Source organism: Nilaparvata lugens, chromosome 2 (genome assembly GCF_014356525.2).
Source record: "Nilaparvata lugens isolate BPH chromosome 2, ASM1435652v1, whole genome shotgun sequence".
In the NCBI taxonomy this organism is placed as follows: domain Eukaryota; kingdom Metazoa; phylum Arthropoda; class Insecta; order Hemiptera; family Delphacidae; genus Nilaparvata; species Nilaparvata lugens.
In genome coordinates, this window is record NC_052505.1 from 65,147,864 (window position 1) to 65,166,514 (window position 18,651).

At 32.4% G+C, this 18,651-nt stretch overlaps 2 protein-coding genes across 4 annotated transcripts in view; one reads left to right on the plus strand and one right to left on the minus strand.

Moving 5' to 3' along the window:
* The window catches only part of LOC111047711, a 39,616-nt gene that overhangs the window by 6,341 nt on the left and 14,624 nt on the right, over positions 1-18,651 (plus strand). Inside the window, exons 4-5 of one of the 2 annotated variants that reach the window (XR_005570620.1) lie at positions 6,502-6,617; positions 15,055-15,173. Coding sequence is in view for 1 of the 2 variants with exons in the window: in XM_039422473.1 (XP_039278407.1) it covers positions 6,502-6,511 (10 nt within the window). In the remaining variant the exon portion in view is untranslated. Of the gene's footprint in view, positions 1-6,501; positions 8,081-15,054; positions 15,174-18,651 lie in introns of those variants that run through there. The other variant, XM_039422473.1, reaches the window with a different exon arrangement.
* On the minus strand, positions 1,221-13,763 carry LOC111047715. Of its 2 annotated transcripts, XR_002605865.2 has the most exons (4): positions 13,610-13,737; positions 9,590-9,621; positions 4,241-4,344; positions 1,221-1,910 (listed from the first exon to the last, which is right to left on the minus strand). XR_002605865.2 is itself a non-coding variant. In XM_022333538.2 (3 exons), the coding sequence occupies exons 1-3, from the start codon at positions 13,643-13,645 to the stop codon at positions 1,793-1,795; spliced, it is 258 nt and encodes an 85-aa protein (XP_022189230.1). In that variant the 5' UTR covers positions 13,646-13,763; the 3' UTR covers positions 1,334-1,792. The 2 variants fall into 2 exon arrangements, 1 of the variants encoding a protein (XP_022189230.1); XM_022333538.2 differs by lacking the exon at positions 9,590-9,621 and having other exon boundaries at positions 1,334-1,910; positions 13,610-13,763.

Sequence of the window (18,651 nt, forward strand, 5' to 3'; positions counted from 1 at the left end):
AAAGAAATGAATACCATTATTCCTATAGGAATACTACTTAAATATTAGCAGTCTGCAAATTACCGACCCATTATAACCTATGATATCTCGTATCTGCTCAGCATAGCAGAATCTCATTGGAAAGCAGGGCTTTACCAATCAGCTCATTGTCTGAACTCAATTTGAGTTGAATACTTTACATCTATCCACTCTATCTAGTAGACAATCCCCCTCACTATTCCCATTACACAGGCTCTATAGCTTGCTGGTTAGCTTCCATGATTAATTTGCTCATGTACTTTTAACATTTATTTCCGATGGTTTGGGAAGTATGTTTTAATACTCAATATTTTCAAGTAGTACTGTTTTTCCATTCTACTCTCAACATGGCCATCCATCCTCCTATCTCTCCATGGTCTAGTGTTGATATAAATGCTTCTTGGATATCGATCTCAAGGATGTACATCAACAAACCTTACCGTAGATAAAAAGTAACTGCTTGTTTACGCAGTGTAGCAATACTGTGTAGAAATGTGAATCACAAGATTAAAAAATATATTTGAGGATTTATTGATTACCGTACTAAATTTGTTCAACCATTTTCTAATTTTATAGTGAGTAATAGTAAATTACTCAATATACTAAAGTCTAGTGAGTAGTAAATAATCCGGATTTGGATTAATTTCACCTATTATTGTACAAGAAGGAGGAAAAAATAAAGTTTGAGCTTCAATTACCTGAGCCCATCAATCCCTCATGAGAAAAAATTATTTAATCAAAGGGGTTTCTTCTCAACATTGTTCAATGCTGACTTAATTAATTATAATTGTTCGAATGGGGAGCATTAATATTATTAAGGAATTTTCACAGTTTTTTCAAGTGTTTTTTCTTAGACTGAAGTGAATCTCATTAGAGTCAAATACAGCCCAATAATTTATTTATTTATTTATTTATTCAAGGTGATACACATACTATAATTAGGAAAGAAAAAACAGGCAATTGCCCAAAACTTCTTCAGTTCCTGGATTTTCACATATTAAAATAGTCCAAACAATTAGGTTAAGTTCAAATTTTGATTTCTGCCAAAGTTTCCGCACCATCCGAGGAAGATAACACAGATATAAAATTGATTTTGAATTTCACAATGTTGATATAAAGCCGAAAAACAATAATCAATCCGAAATTCAATTAAATTAATTGAAATAAATTAAAAAATTTGAAGACAAAAATTAGACACTCACTTTCAGCTACTTTACAGTAGTAAAAGTAAAAAAAAAAAAATTAATTGACTAGAATAGTAATACAATAAACATTAATGATTTGAATTTAGATATGGCTAATAATGGTTGGAAGATTAATCAATTGAAGAATGCAAAGTAATACTAATGAAACAAGCTTTGACATGGGGCAGTCATAGTGTTGTTGTAGTAGTAATACATTGAATGAACTGAAACTAAGGAGTGTTAGTAGTGATGCACTTACAGTATGATGATTTTAAGTGAATGATGACATTGATAATATTATTGTGATAATCTTACAACTATTTAGAGACAGAACTTGTACATTTATGAAAGCTTTACTTCAAAATGCTGAGCTTGAACAACTAATACTAGAGGTTTTCAGCGCAGCAAAATTGATAAGCCTCGTATACAAGCTTTGCCATTCTCATTGGTAACATGAAACCACCCATGGCCTTGTCTCAAGGTATTTTCGTAAAACTAAATTAAAATTATGCTTAAAGTAAATGATTTAATACATTCTGGCAGTGATGCAAGCGATGTGATCATGATGATGATGATGATCCATGATGATGTCAATGGATTCCTTCTAGAGGTGAATATGATTTGTATTGGTAGAGGTCAGGTCCACCATAGCCGTATAGCAGCTTGCCTCTTCCGTTCTCATCGTAGTAAGGATACCGGTACTTCGGTCTGAAAAAGTTGAAATTTATATTTAATTTATTGATTAAAAAACGCCATTCACAAACAAGAAGAAATAAATAGTACAAACTACTCTTAGCTACTACGGTGTATGCTATTTCAAAAGAATATTTCATTTGTGTTTGTTCCTTTGAAATATACAAATGATGTGTGTTTGATGGCATTGAAAGAAAAATACTTTGATACTCATGTAATAGACTCATACTTTTAAAGCAGAGTTTGGAAATTGACGAGAGCTTCAATGTGTTATGGTATTTACTACTATTTTAGTGAAAATTATCAACGTAAGGTATAAAAAATGGTATTTCGAGATTAGATGAATAAACTTGTGAAAATTTTCATCTTCAGAACATTATAGAAAAAATCAGATTTGCTGTTTCCAACTATTTAATGGGACTCTTAGTTCCAGTGGTAATTCATAATATTATTATAACAAGTTTTTTTCGAGTTAGCACTTGGAATTCAACACATCAACTTCATATATTTTTTAATTTCACATGTGAGGTTAGGACTTCAAAGCCCTCTCCTCAAACTTGTCGAGTATATTCAAGATAATTCCTATTGAAAAACTATAGATAGAAAAAAGTTTAAATGAAGTTTTTCAATTTAGGGAGAAAATGCTCCAACTTATTAGATCTATAATAAAGATCCTTCCAAAGAAAATTGTGTCTATGGGAAATCCAAAATTAGGGCCTTGCAATTTTTAATAGATTATTTATAAAAGCTTGGAATACATTATTTAAAATCGGGAGTTTCTGTTATAATTATTTACAAGAAAGGAAAGATGTTTTAGCCCCTCCACAAAAAATTCCTGAAGATGCTGACATCACCCATAGACGTAAAAAATACAGCCAGTTGTGAAATGTATTCTTCTCTATGTCTCTCATTATGATACTTCTAGCTTTGAATATTGCAAACACTAAAAATGCCAACTAACTAGCTCTTGACAATAAACTTTTATTTCTACGGAGTGACAATCAGTTTTCATTCATTGCATGCGTATTCCAACAGTATCATCAACATGCTGCCTATAAAATACCTATAATTTCGATAATTGGTCAAAGCTATATTTGTAAAATATCTTCAGGAATTTATCATTATCTGAAGTAGTAAAATCAAGCAAGATTTGAGATGAATAAAGAAGTGATGTAATAAGTGTTAAAAAGTAGAATCATGTAGTTCCTTATTCAGGTTGTAATTATTAGTAGGCCTAACTGAACAATTAGCCTATTGTAATTATTGTATTTTAACAACTGATATCACATATAAAAAAAATGTTCACCAGTTTTTGCTGAAATTATGACAGCGCGAAGTTTGTCACTTGAAACTTGAATGATAAATTTATTTATTATTAAAAGCACAGATCCTTCTAATTAACATACTAAGAACAATCGGCTCAACCCCAACCCAAAACAAACTGTTCATACTTCGAATTTTAATAAATAACATAGTCCATAAATAGGTTTAAGTCTCTACATTCCACATTTCAAGTACAATTCCTTCTTCATAAATATATAGAAAACTGTTCATCAATTTATCTCTATCTCAATACATTAAAATTTTGAAAAAATAGTGATTATTAGGAAAGTGAAAGCAAGTGTCAGTTGATTTATTGTATTACCGTGACTGACTAATATTTCAAAATTGCTCCAGGCTACGGTATTTTGTCCATTAGAACTCTGTATACAAAAAATATAAATCATGAAGCACTAGAATATTTTAACTATCACATCTATTCAGAGAGAAGAACATTATACATGTTTAAGTACAATTGTGCCATCATCGAGTCCCTCTTTCCATTGTAAGTATATTATGTGTCCATTTTTGTTTATTTATTTAGTTTCAAATGTTTAGTTTCAATTATGTCTCTGTAGTCGCACAGATAAATTATCGATTTGCCTGCTACTCCCTTTGGAAGGGTTACCACTTGTAGAGCCGACTCCTCTAAATTTTATCATTAATTTTGTGATTCTAAAAATAGCTTCCTGGTGGTTCGGAACCCACCTTAAGCTGTAGGTCCACACATCTCTCATAATCATCCGTTTCATTGCCATGCACAAGCTTAGAACCTATATGAGCATATATCTGTCTCTCTCTCTCAAAAAAAAAATGAAAATAACGACAAACAGATAAATCCAATTTTTGTCTCCTCAATTATTAAAATTGCAATTCAAGCAATGACAGCTATAAACAAAATAAAAAATACAATATTTTAATTCAGTACGGTAGTTGATAATATTGTAATGCTTCATTGTGTTTTAATTATCACAACAACATCTCTTCAGGCATTGTTTCAGAAGTTTGAATGTGAATTTATTTACCTCTCAAAATATTGAAAGTTTGGAGCGCGAGGCTGTAGAGTGGCCCCGGTCTCAATCGGTGTAACGATGAAAGTTATGAGAAAGAGTCCGATGGAAATCAGTCCCTGCAAAAAATTGAGAAATGTGTTGATTAGTCGTTATTTATTTATTTGCATAAATGCACACATGGATACAACAGGTTAAACCCTTATATGTCTCCTTGAAACATTACAACATTTTTCATTAAAAAATAAAATTTAAAATAAACAACAAGCTGAGAATAAAACAAGAATGAAATAAGATAAGAACAAAATAAATTGATAACAAAAAAGCGCCTGTCGTATATTCATTGCTGAAACTACTTTCCAAGAGAAAATAGGAGAGGTTGGAAAATATGCACTTTAAATATCTTAGAAAGAACAAAGAATCATGTGGGCACTGAGAAGAAAAAAAGTCACAAAAAAGAAAGAAAGAAAACTGTCATACGGAAACATGGCCACAAATATCTATCCTAAATTAAGCCCTTCAGAGTGTTGCGGAATCTGCCACGAGAGCATCCAAAGACGCCTAGGCACCCAGAAAAGAGATTGAAAAGCCTCTGGACTCTATGAATTAGAGTTATAATGACTTTCTGTTCTGGAGCGTGTTACAAGAAAAGAAAATGAAGAACGACGAGCTATGGATGAAATGTTATCTATAATGTAATAAAGGAAAGAATTGGCTTATATACGTACGGGAAAGGAAAGTCACGAATGACGCATAATCACGTCTGAACTACTCAACTGATTAGCTTGAAATTTTGCATTAGATTCTAAATTTACCAAGGATGGTTATAGGCCTGTTTTAAATTCTTCAATATTTCAGCAGTTCAATTTTTCAGTTTGTCAAGTTTTTAATTAGATCCTTGCGGAGGACGTGTTACCCACTAGGAAACAATAAAAGTAGTTTTAGTTTATAGAAATGTTTATACATTTGTAACTGGGAGGAATGCGTCTGAACACTTTAAATTGAATAATAGAGAATCACAATAGAACATGATTTCTTATCAAATAAAATAGCAGAATTTATAAATTGTTGGGAAAATAATCCAATAAATCTCATTCTAGCTACTTAATTGGATTAGGAATTTTCATAGGATAGTCATAGAATTGGATTGAGATGGAAATATTTTTGTCAGAAATCATTTTCACAGAAAGAACACATTGCCATAAAAGTATTTAATTTTATTCCGACCTGATAAAAAATTGGAAAATAAATTTTGGATAAAAATTAGAAATTTTGGGGAAGGAACGAAAATAATTTCATTGTTATGAAAGTGATTAGCTTCATCCGTCCAAAATTTTAAATTCTCACTTAATGTCCTTTTTCTTTCAGGGTTTTATGAATGGGTGAATAAATATGAATACTGAAATAAGAGAAAATTAATTGCAACAAAAGTTTTTGTTGACTCAAATTTCAATACAATGTATCACAATATTACATTTTCCCCCCAATCTATGGAGTAGGTACTATTTTAATTAGAAAATACAAACTCAAATCAAATCTTCTCAATTCAATCTGGAATGGAATGAAAATAAGACCTTGCATAACATTTAATAATACTAACTTTGGAATGCATTAATTTCAAGATTGTTTATCCTTATTCACATAGATCACCCAACATTTTAAAATAGTTGAAATTATTATCCTCACTACTACTCCAAGAAATTCAATATCTAATATACTTATTGTTGGCTCCCAACAATTGAAATTTATTGGAAATTGCAATATTTTCTATTCTCGCTACTACTCCAAAGATTGGCATTTCCGACACTTCCTAGGGAAAGGATTATGATATACATTCCAGTGGTCTTAATACCGGTGAATCATCGTTTGACAAGTTATGGGATAGTGAACGGCCCGATTAAAGGTGTGTACCATTTATGCATTTCTATGTATCTATATCCGCCTAAGACCGCTCCAACCACTGAGCGCGCTATATGTGCACTATAAAAAAGACATTTAGGAATGATTGCGATTTCAACACATAGGAATATCTAAAAAATTATTTTGCTCCCAACGAAACTTAAATTGAATTACCATTATTCTAGCCACCACTTTAAAGAATGGTAATACTGGTAATGGTAATGGTTAGATAATTAACTTGAAAATTACCTATGGTAGAAACTAGTCGTTGAAATATTTTTAAGTTTTTAATGAAGGGTTCTACAAGTTTTTATATTTTTTTTATTGATTTTACTTAGAAGAGGGATATCTAATACATTGTTTTGTATTGTTTGCAGCCTACTGTAAATGGGGGAGTGAAGACGCGAATATTGTGCCATCGGAGTAGACTTGAAGCAAAGCAAGTTGCGACAACATCAGCCAACAGCCAACAGTGTTGTAATGAATTGATTAGGTAAGATTTCAGTTGAATGTCGAAAACGTGTTTGAATTAAGCGACGACGAGCTGAATTGAAGTGAAAGTGAGCGTCCGCTCTTTTCGCAATCCGGTTACACTTTGAACTGTCAGCATTGGGTGAATGGGAAGCGGTATAAGTGGGATGCTGACAGTGAATCTGCCAGAGTGCTATGGTGAGATTGGTTGAGATGCACTTCAAATTGTCAGAATTGTTTGACTGGGGAGAGTTGATGTTGTAATGAAAAGTAATGATGAAAGTTTGAAGTGGATCTTGGTGTAGTGGGTGGACTAGGCTACGGTACTCTATTGGAATCACGTGGCTGACGTTGACGCACCTATTAATTTCATTCACGACTGTGAAAATATGAGGCTCGTTGTTTTTTATTAATTAGACTGCACTGTAAAATTTTGGAATGATCGAATTAATTTTTCATTTGTTGTAGTTGTATTTTTATTGTTTGATATTGAATGATTTGCCTGAACTGTTTGTTGAATTTGAAGTTTATAGTATTTGTTACAAGTTTGGTAGCTTGTTTCTTGTATGAAAAGTCTTGACAGGGATTTGAACATTAGTAAGAGTTGTTGGTAACACCCTGAATTTCCTCCCTTCTCACTCTTATTCCCGGATTCTGCAAGCTCGGTCAAGACATTTCAACATGGTCAAATCAGGTACTCTTTACAACGAGTACATTAGAACATATGACTACTATGGTAATAGGTTTTACCTATAGTTCTAGTGTTCACTTGCAAATCGTACCCAGCTTGACCAGGACAAACGACTTGACGGAGCTTGGTGAAACCGAGCATAAGTGTTGATAATATCGCAATCATATCCATCAATGTAATATCAACCTCCTTTGGATAGAAAGAGCAAACTAATCCTCAATTTCAGTGTGTATCTTGAATAGATAAATGAGATTCCTTGTAAAAATATTACTGAAGCTCTCTCTTGCTATGTTATTTTAATTCAAACAGAACCTTAAGATTTCTATAAAAGCATCTTATAACCGAAGAAATATACCTTCAAAGCATTGTATTAAATTTGTGATTTGTTCATTTATGCTAATATTGTCTTGTTCTGTCTAAATTCATTCTCCTTATAATATAAATTGAACAGTTTACATAAAATCTTTTCCTGGGTAGCAAAACTTATGCTAATATTGTCTTGTTCTCTGTTTAAATTCATTTTCCTTATAATATAAATTGAAAAGTTTACATAAAATCTTCTCTTGGATAGCTCAATATATTCACAATAAAACTACTGATGATCAAAAAACAACTTTTTTTAGTGAAGTATAGAAAAATATATTATGAAAAATGATATTCATACTAGACGATAGAGTTTTAATGATCTAGTATGTAGTAGAATATGTTCTATTTTTCCACTTGAAGAGTCTATTGTTTTCTAGAATGTAGTATAGCCTAAATAATATAGGTAAGCATAAATCTAGATGTTAGTGAACGAGTAACTAACTGAATCATAATATATCGGTATTATAGGTTACAATGCAAAAGTACAGGGCCCGAATATCGGATAAGAAATGAAAGAAATAGATTTAAAGAAGATAATGAGAGGAAAAAGGTAGAAGAAGTGAGATGAAGCATGATGTTAAGAGGAGCTATTCAGGACAAAACTGGAACTTTCATCAACAGAGTACCTACTCGTGACGGTGGTGCGAGGGGGGGAAGGGGGAAGAACTCTCACTTTCTATCAGTCTTCCAAACACTTTCCTTCCGTAGAGTGAATAGAAATGATCAGAACTCTTCGAGCTTTCTCGCATTCCTCATTTGCATTTGTACTTCAAAGCGACATTCGAATATCATCTGGACGGAAACAGAACCTTTCATATTTCAGTGGATCATTTCAGCTGTCTCTTTGAATTGAGGATAGATATGAGTGTAGTCTTCAAAAAAGTATACCGGTACCGTATTCCTCACAAAAAGAGGAATGAATCCCTATGTCTATGTAGCATTCAGTCTAGTTACAGTAGTTTATTGAATTGACATGGGTTTTGTTCTGCATGGTTTTATTCTTACTGATACATCAGAGAAGCACGACTTGCTTCTCTTTGTTTAATTTAGTAAATACCTTGCAGCGTTTTATTGTCAATCAAATTCAATCTCACATTAACTATCCGCTTACTATATTATATTGGCCTTTATTGCACTATAGATGTTTATTTATTTGATTTTGCGCAATGAAACTTTAAGAAAAACACAACTGGCTCATGCTCAAATCCACTAGGTTTCACTGGATAAACGCTCAAATTGTAGGATATGAATGTGTATGGCAGTATAGACGTTTCATATCGATTATTCAAAGAATCTATTTTTTAACTGCAAAACAATTCGTAAAGAGTTCTTAAAATCAAGCATCGACTTCTGTGCAAGAGGAAACTGTGATATACTGAAAAAATAGAGAAGAAGCTACCGAGACATATCGTAGTACTTTTGACAGAATGTGAAATCGCCAAGTAGATCTTAAAACTCTTGAATCTTGGTTTCACAGAATTTGAAATCTCAAAGTAAAACTTAAAACTCTTAGATCTTAGTCTCCCGCAGCCAATAGAATTTAAAAATTTCATTGAAAATTGGATCCGCTTTTGCAACCACAGACAGAATTTATTGTTCTCAGAATTTATTTCAGGATTTGAAAAATAGTTGACGAAATAACAAATTAATTGGACCAATGTTAGTTGATTGTAAGGGGAACTTGACAATGGAAAGAAAGCAATGGGAAACATATAAGAGAATCTAATTAAATTTATTAGTTTATGCATTCACAATATTTTACACGATTGAGCTGAACTTGAAAAAGCTTTAGAAAGTGTTATTGTTATTAGTACCAATGTAGCACTGGAAAGACAAGAGAAAACTAATTTTTTCTAAACAGCCTATGTCTTGTGTGCAAGCATACAAATTCAGCAGTGATTATTCTTGAATTGAGTAATATTTGTGGCTTGACTTACTATTTGAGGCAGGCTCTGATGGCTAAATCGGCCTAAAACAAAAAGAAATTGATTATTGATAAGTGGGTGGATGATTGTGGATATTGTTGTCAGCTCTGGAGAATTTCTTGTCATTAATATTCAGCTATGTACAGTATTAAGCCACTATTTAGCAGTGCGTTTAAGCATACGAGTGAAAAATGAATAAATGTTATCCCGCATGAATCTAATAATAGTTCGAAAGAGTGAGTTGGAAAATGCAAAATTCGAAAAATTCTGGTGACCAATTTCTTAAATTTTTTTTCAATCTGATATGGGATTAATTTTCTTATGTTGTACGATTCGAATCTTTCTGTAATTATAGAATGCTTGTAAGTGATTCGAAATAGAAAAATATGAAATTCGAAACTGGTTCCGGTGTCATACTTGTTGAAGTTGTGAGAGATTCTAATCCTTTGAAGGAAGTATGGAAAGTATTCAAGTTTTTATCTTCACACATGTGGAGAACAGAGCAAAGCATATTTGCACTTTCCAAGCTATCTTCAGTGTCAACTCCAGAGATAAGAGAGTTGGAAGGGTTATCATCAGCCAATAGCTCAAGTCTGAATAGCGGCTAAAACAATATCTATGAGCAAACATGACTGCTGAAGAAAAGATAACCTACATTCGCATTTAACTGAGCAAGCAAGGTGTAAATGAACTCCTGCCGCCGTTGTTATAATGTCAATTCAGTTGCTCAAAACATATTTCGAAACCTGTTGGTTGAAGAAAACAATCTGCTTCCTCGCCGTTCTAAGATTTCATACCTGTTATATTCTTCATTCATGGAAAATATTTTGAAATATTGTCTGTACAAGTTTAGTTCCATTGAAGTTCAATACCTATGAAAAGAAATATTGTATTGATTCAAACTGGATTGATTCACATCCAAAATTTAGTACGATACACTTTAAAGAATTATTATTGTATTTATTTGTAGCACAGGTAAGCTCCGTAAACTTTTATCTAACAACAATAAGTTTTTATTACTTCATTGTTTTCATAGGCAGCAAATTTTCCTCAAATATCTATCATCTCTTTATTGTATTTCCCATCTTCCTCATTCTTCTCTTTTGCTTTTTCTTCCATCATCTCTTATCCTCCTCCTCCTTCTCCATCCACTTCTTCGTCCTCCTCCTTCTCCTCCTCCTCCTCCTCCTCCTCCTCCTCCTCCTCCTCCTCCTCCTCCTCCTCCTCCTCCTCCTCCTCCTCCTCCTCCTCCTTCTGTGAGCTTATTTCCCAGAAATCTTTCGTTTTTACATGTGATTCAGAGAAGTATAAAACAGTTTTTTTAAGCCAGTTATTGGAAAAATTCTACTTCATGTTTTCCTTTCTCATGAATATTTATTAATTATTTCACTGTCAAAATATTACGTTATGGGTGATAAAACTCTAGTTAATTGACAAAAAATCGTTTCTAGTAGGAGCAAGTAGTAATTTTCACCGGATAAGTGTTTCATAAATGAATATGAATTAGAAAATTACTCCATTTACAAATGCTCATGTTTAGTGAAGAGGTTGATAATATAATGACTGCCTTTATTCTGTTATTCTGCCCAGGAAATGAGTATTCATACTTTCACCCTAACATAAATTAACCTTTGGATTCAAGTCATTAGCGTTAATTTCAAAGTCAACAATAATTATCATTTATTGGTGTCTTACTCATAGATATGATATTTCCTTTGTATATTACTTGAAAGAGAAATATGGAAAAATGTGACGTTATCGGTCGTGATCTAAATATAGAGAAAATTTCCATTTGTGAACACTCTGAAACCAACCCTTATTCTTTGAAAAGCTATGAATAATAAGAGAAGTTCATCTCGTTCATATGTTGTTTTTTGTTAACAATATACTAATACACTTTAATCTCAATCGAGGAGAAATATTGTTCTAGCTTGTTTGAAATGCTTCATTTACTGTACTTAATTGAAAATAATTCCAACCCATTAGCGGAGGCGGTGAAGTAATCTTCTGAAGAAATTATTAATGCAATCATTTTAAGGTTCTGATTTCTGTAAATTCGAACACATGCGAGGAAATGAGGAAGATTATTATTTATGATGAGATAAGTTTTGATGCTACTTTTTGCCAATCTCACATTATTTCAAATGAATTTCTACCTTACTTCATCAAACTAAGTATTATTTCACTATCTTCAAACTAAGGTATTATTTCACTATCTTCAAACTAAGGATTATTCAACTATCTTCAAACTAAGAATTATATAACTATCTTCAAACTAAGGATTATTTAACTATCTTCAAACTAAGGATTATTTCACTATCTTCAAATTAAGGATTATTTAACTATCTTCAAACTAAGGATTATTTAACTATCCTTAAACTAAGGATTATTTCACTATCTTCAAACTAAGGAATATTTAATCATAAGATGGGTTGAATTTTTTACTAGCCCTCTGGAGCCATCTTCATAGAACAAAACTTTGTAAGGAAAAGAAAGCTCTGCTCGAAAATTCCCGTTGGAGCCTCTAAGTTTTGGTCAACGCACTCTATTTTCTCCGCTCATCTATTTGCAGCCTGTGGAGGATGATAACAAAATTGATGGAGGCAAAACGTTGACTCTAAGAACAAAAAGAAGTACCCGCATATCTTGCGTACGACCATAAAGTGAAAGTGAGAGTGGATTTATGAGGTTGGTAAAACTGCAGGCTTATCGCAATTTCATTCAGCAAGAGAACGCAGCTATCAGCACCAAGCACTGCTTCAACTTTCTAAACGTTTCGTCAGGTCCAACTGATCCCAACCACTAACTAACGATTAACATAAATTTATGGAACCATATTGAAATTGGTTCCCATTAGCAGTATCCTATTATGATTTCTGAAATTCAAGTATCCTAGGAATAGTAGGCCTACATGGAAAAATTTCAGCGTAGGCTACTGAAAATAACTAATCTGCTTCTTAGGCTATAGGTTTCCTACAAGGATATCTATTTCTTAGAAGAGCATTTAGAAAAGTGGTGAATTGATTTCTATGGTGTGAAAATCTTGATATTCTCTACCATCATCTCATCTCTTTTAAACTTCTGTGAACTTATCTTGAAATCCCGTATGCCCTCTATAGTCATGAAGTGGATTTTAAATATCACAGTAGTTGCTTTAAGTAGCCTTCAAGTAGGAAGATCCATCATGCAGAGCCTATAAAATAAAGGTTCCAAATTATACTGTCATAACCAGTACTCAGGAAGGAGATGCGTAATTGTGCAATGCCAAAACTTCAATATATACTTTTTTGTTAATGTGACTCATATCTATGTTGTAAGAACAATTTATTTCTGTGAAAAAAGTTCAATTTCATCTGAATTCTGCATTTATTAGAAAGCTAGGGGAACTTGAAGCTAGATACACACGATATTACTATTTGAAAAGTCAAATGATGCATGTTTGGACCCTACTACGAATTCCACTTCATTTGGATGACAACAGACATGTTAAACCCATTGGTCATAGTTTGAAAAATGTTGAAAAATCAGCGCAATCAAAAATTGAACTATGTGGGTCATAATCACGAGCCAAACGGCAACAGGATTCATTATAGCTCCTGGTAAAAAGAATTAGATATGTATTACACACGGTACCTCACGAGTGAAGTATGAAAGAAGGTTTCTTAACTAAAAAAACTTAATTTAGAGTATCGGGGATCGGGGAACAATTTGAGAGAAGTGAAAACCATTGCGGTAAAAAGTTTTGCTGATTCAATAATCTAGTTCGCTGATTTCCATCTAGCTGTTAACCCTGTTGTCAATATTTGTAGTAGCAGAAGTGTTCGAGAAGATTTACAGCATTTAATTATAATTAACGTTTAATAATAATGATTCAATAAATCAACGAATGAATGAATGAAGTTTATCAACAATTCTAGTTACTTACACGTGCTGAAAGCAACATTTGAAGTGTTTCTACAGTTTTAAAGCCACTGTGCAAGTGGTGATAAGTAATGAATTATGGAAGATAATTTGGAAAACTGTTGTACTCACCATCCAAGAGATGCCGATAGAGCTGGACCCTGCCATCCCAGCAAGAAAGCCGCAGACTGTCTGACAACCCAACTGCCTGCCTGCTCAAAGGAGAAAGTTGAACAGACTTTCAGTCAGCAGACAGTAGAAAGTAAGAGTTCCCCCTCCTCGACACACCATCCAAATTAAGCAGCTCACTTTTACTTCCCAGCGTCTCTCTACTCCTCCTCTATCTATTCCTTCTCTTCTTGTTCCTACCCCTTCACCTCTTCCTTCTTCTTCTTCATCCTCCACTCTCCTCTCCAACTCACATGCGACAGAAAATCCTGATTTCTTCAATTTCCCTCTCGAAATGATCTGGTAGCATGGGGAAGTTGAAGCTGCAATTCGACCTTCAATGTTGCAGGACTAGTGCATAATATTGTTCAATACTCCTCTAGAGCCTGGAACCTATCCGCTGCAGGCCGTGTTCTAAAATTATGCACTTCCAACCAGAATGGTATAAACGAGTAGTGTTGTGTAAATGAATCATTGCAACACATTATCTTATCTGACCAATCTGGTTAAACACGAACTACATAATTATCATTAAACGAAAATCCAAATTAAATGCTGCAAATCATTACAAAGTGCAATTTAAATTTTGAACACAAAATCACGTCATGACTTTGTGTTCCAGTAATGTTATGAACATTGTACTTCCTCTTCTCAATTTTGATACTGTTATATACTTTTGTCAATTATTTGAAATCCCTCTATATCTTACATTATGAATATAAAAATCTGAATCTTTCTTAAAAAACTGTTGAATCCTAATCCAAATTTAATCCAAACTTCAAATTATTCAATCCTAATTATAAATAATGTTTTGTTAATTATGTTATGAGATAGAGTTGATCTTCTAAATCAAACTGATGAAACTGAATTTCCATAAATTGATTACCACTTCTTCAAATATAATCCGCAAGTGGATAAAATGTATACAAAATGTAGCCTATTTATAAATGAAATTTCATATTGTTCATATTGATAAAAATGAAAATTTTTTTATTGTTCCCAGTTATTAATAATCTAAACAAATGCAAAATTTTATTAATTCAAGTCGATCATACTTTTTCGAAAACCTCTTAATGTGTCTACTATTATAATTAAGAAGTCCTTTCAGGTTTGAAACTCGAACACAAGAATGAAATGAATCGAAGTTTACTTGTGTTTAATTTCAATACAAAAAATGAATTTAATGACTTTACTACTCTTTCAAATATGACTTTTATTCACATAAGAAATTTTAAAACATCTAAATTTCAAGTTTTTTCACTGAAGATGGAAAAATGAATTTTTGTTTCAATGAATTAAAGTCTATTCAATAATATATATTATTTTTTAATATTCTTGAATGACTTCATCAAGTTTATTCACAACAAACTGAAAATGCTGTTTTAATTTCTATTTTCTATGTTATCAAGGTAGGCTGCTGAGAGATGAGGATGCGAATAAGTGACGTGCTTTTGAGAACATCCTTGCATCCTCGAAATCCTTGCTTTGCAAACACGGAAGAAAATGGGAGTCTCCTTTTCAACAGCAAGTGAGTTTTCTATTTTTGAACATTTATTTGTCAATTTGAATAAATTAAAAAAATATGAAACTTTAACTCAATTTATAATAATGTGTGCACTTATTCCGAGTTTTGGTGACTTTATATTTCATATGGAATCTTTTATTAGATAATATTGAATCTAATAAAAATTAGCAGTTGAAGGTTGAATTTTACAATATTATACAATTGAATCGCTAATTGCAGAAAGGGAACATGTCCAACTTTTTCAAAAATTGTTTTTTCAAAAAATCAACTATTTAATGTAAGATACATCGTTTACTGTAGGAAGGATACATGTCCAACTGAAAGCATTGTACTGACAACGTTTAGAATATATCGTTTACTACAGGTTTAGATTCAGGTTTAAATAAGTTTTTTGTCTCTCCTTTAAAACTATGAAAACTGGACATGTTCCCTTTCTGCAATTATCGATTCAATTATAAATCATTTAATAACTTGAGAAAACAAGTTTAGAAAAACACTTCCACCAATTCTGTAAACTTCAACTGGATCAGTTGAAAGAATAAAGTAAAGAAGGAAATTAAGTTCCTTCTAATTAAGTTTAAGAAATTAAATTATTAAGGAAAATAAGTTCCTCTTATTGATTAAGAGATGTAATTCCTGCTCTGTACTCTAGTTGGACGGGTGATCACTTGAGACCAGCTCCGTTAATTTTCACATTCCGGTGGCTGCCTTAATCTGAACTCAGTCTCAATCTCTTTTCATCAACATTCTTCCCATCAACCAGACACATAGCAAGGCAAGGGCTCTTGTGAGTTGTGAGCATCACACCAAAACACAATTCACACACCAAAAAATAACGGAATTCAATCAGCAAATACAGCAAGTACAGTTTTTTGAAGGGAATTGCGAATAGCATAATGTAACGGTTTGTTTGGCAGAACATTTTTCGCTTTCACTTCTTTTACTCTTCTTTGTCCATCGCTTCAAGTCCAGGCCGACCTCGTTTTATAAGGTGACGTCACACTATCGAAAAGCTGTAAGCTTATTTGAATCCGTATAATGTTCCATTGCCACAATAAGGGTAATATAAAAGTCATACATCATACTGATGATGCTATAAAAGATGTACAGGTAGAATTTATGAAAATCACTTTGGCCATAGAGGTTAAGGCTAGATTCACACACATTCGGTTTCATTCGGTTCGGTTCGGTTCGTTGCCGAAAACGAATGAGACTTTCATACATATCAGGTCTTAATTCGTACGGTTCTAATGAGGTATTTTCTTCTCAAGCACAGCTGTGTTTGGATTCTCAAAATTCATGCTGGTATTAAAATATAACAGTTGGTGTTCAAATAGTAAGATGTGATTTCTTGAACAACAACATTTTCAAGTTGATTAAAAATTGTGAACTATTTTAATAATTTCTTTTTGATTATGTTAATTTTGGACGTTCAGAGTAATTATTATTTTAATTGAAAATTAGTTTCTTGTTTTGACACATGGTAACTTATATAACCTTCATCTCTTCTCTCCATTGATTGAATCATGTAATTTTCGTGGAAAAAAATTCTCCCTGATTTATCTCCATATTTGTTTAGCAAACTATTCATTGAGAAAAAAATGCTCCAGTGAACTAACAGAAATGAATTGACCATATGATTTTGATATGGAAGGTTTAAAAACAGATAATCACGATATCAGGTTGAAATAAAAACAAAAAAGCGAGCGTGTGTAAAAGACTTTGTTTTTATTTCCGGTTTCCTAGAAACGAATTCGAATAGATAAAACCGTGTCGAGGAGGCGTTCGGTGCTATGCGGTTGCTATTCGGAACCAAATTCAAACCGAATCACCGCCGTTTCAGACCTATCGGAATTTGCCGAAAACGAAACGAACCGAACCGAATGTGTGTGAAACTAGCCTTATACTCTTTCATTATATTTCTTTAGAGCCGGTTTCTGAGCTCGGGATTAAGCTAAGTTCTAGACAGCTGGAGTCAGAAAATTGGTTTTCCAAATCGGGGCGTAGTCGCAGTTTTAATGATAATCTTTATTTTATCATTTCTATAATTGGAAACGTTTTTCCTTAACAAAATAAAACATTCCTAAATAATTTAAAATAGCTGAAACTTTACACTATTTTCTCTTTTATTTTGTGTTCAATTTTCTAGTTTTTCAAAATTCAATTTAAACGTGGACTACGACTACGCCCCGTTTCGGAAAGCCAATTTTCTGACTCCAGCTGTTTACAGTCTAGAACTTGGCTAAATCTCGAGCTCGGAAACCGGCCCTTAATGTAATTCAAGTCACAGAAATTAATATTCATGGCAGTCTACTTATTCCTCTAATAGTAACAAAAAATAATGAAATAATACGGTTGTATATTACTATCGGCTTCCCCTTGAAAGGATTGAGTATTGTAATAGAATTTCATACGCGACACAGAATAACACTCAGTCACTGGATAATTGAGCGTGTGATAATACAGGTTATCACAGTAATTCTAATCTAATATTAACAGTTGATTCTTGTTGATAATTATCAATTCCATCTCAATTATATTACCTATCCATTGAAAATTTATATGTTCCTGAATTAAAGATCTAAATTATAATATAATTATACAGGGTGATTCACGAGGATATGCGGTAACTTTGAGAGCTCATTCTATATGTAAAAATAATGAAAAAAACTCATATAAACATAGGTCCGGAAATGTTTCGTTAGCGAGTTATACAGGGTTAAAGATTTCGCCTGGATTTCAGTTCCGCTGAGTAAATGAAGACTCTCTGAAATTCTGGGAAGTTAAATTTAGGGGCAAATGCCATTGTTTCTTATGGTTTTTTACCTGAAAAATTGATTAGAACAGGTCCCAGAACTGTAAGATGAGTAGTTTTTGAGTAATCCAGTGTAAAATGCAAAAACATTGAGTAAAAAAACACAATTTTTACATTTGGCCAGCAATCGCTTTGTTTTTTTACCAATAAACTGATCAAATTTCAGAACAAAACTTGTAGAAAATTTAATTCTAAACAAAACGGTATGATTAAAGTATACAGAAAGTGAACAGATAATCGATTAAAGGAAGTTTTATTGAAAACAGAACAACACACGTTTTTCATTTGGCCGACAATAACTCTGTTGATTTCTTATTAAAGATCTGTAAAAAGTTAATGATTTTTACTTAAATTTAACACCTTAATTTTTTTACTAAAATTTCAAAATAAAATAATATTAAAACACAGTTTTGAAATAAAGAAATAAACATAAACAACAAACATAAATAATAAAAAAAAAATACACATGTTGAGCAGATAATTTGTTTTTCATAAGTTGGCACTACAATAACAGCTGATCAACAATGATGTGATTTGAAATGTAGAATTTTGATTCCTTGAGAGGTAACAACTGAGTTTTAGTCCACGTGTGTATTGTTCTGTTCGTCGTATTGCATTTTAGTCCGTGTTAGCATTGTTTTGTCCATAGTAATTATTAAATTGTTG

Bases quoted from the DNA above. Each gene is read 5' to 3' on its own strand.
- LOC111047715 (XM_022333538.2), bottom strand. From the start codon at position 13,645: ATGGCAGGGTCCAGCTCTATCGGCATCTCTTGGATG. The intron at 4,345-13,609 runs GTGAGTACAACA...AATTTTTTGCAG, and splicing joins CTATCGGCATCTCTTGGATG to GGACTGATTTCCATCGGACT. The intron at 1,911-4,240 runs GTAAATAAATTC...CAACTTTTTCAG, and splicing joins AACTTTCAATATTTTGAGAG to ACCGAAGTACCGGTATCCTT.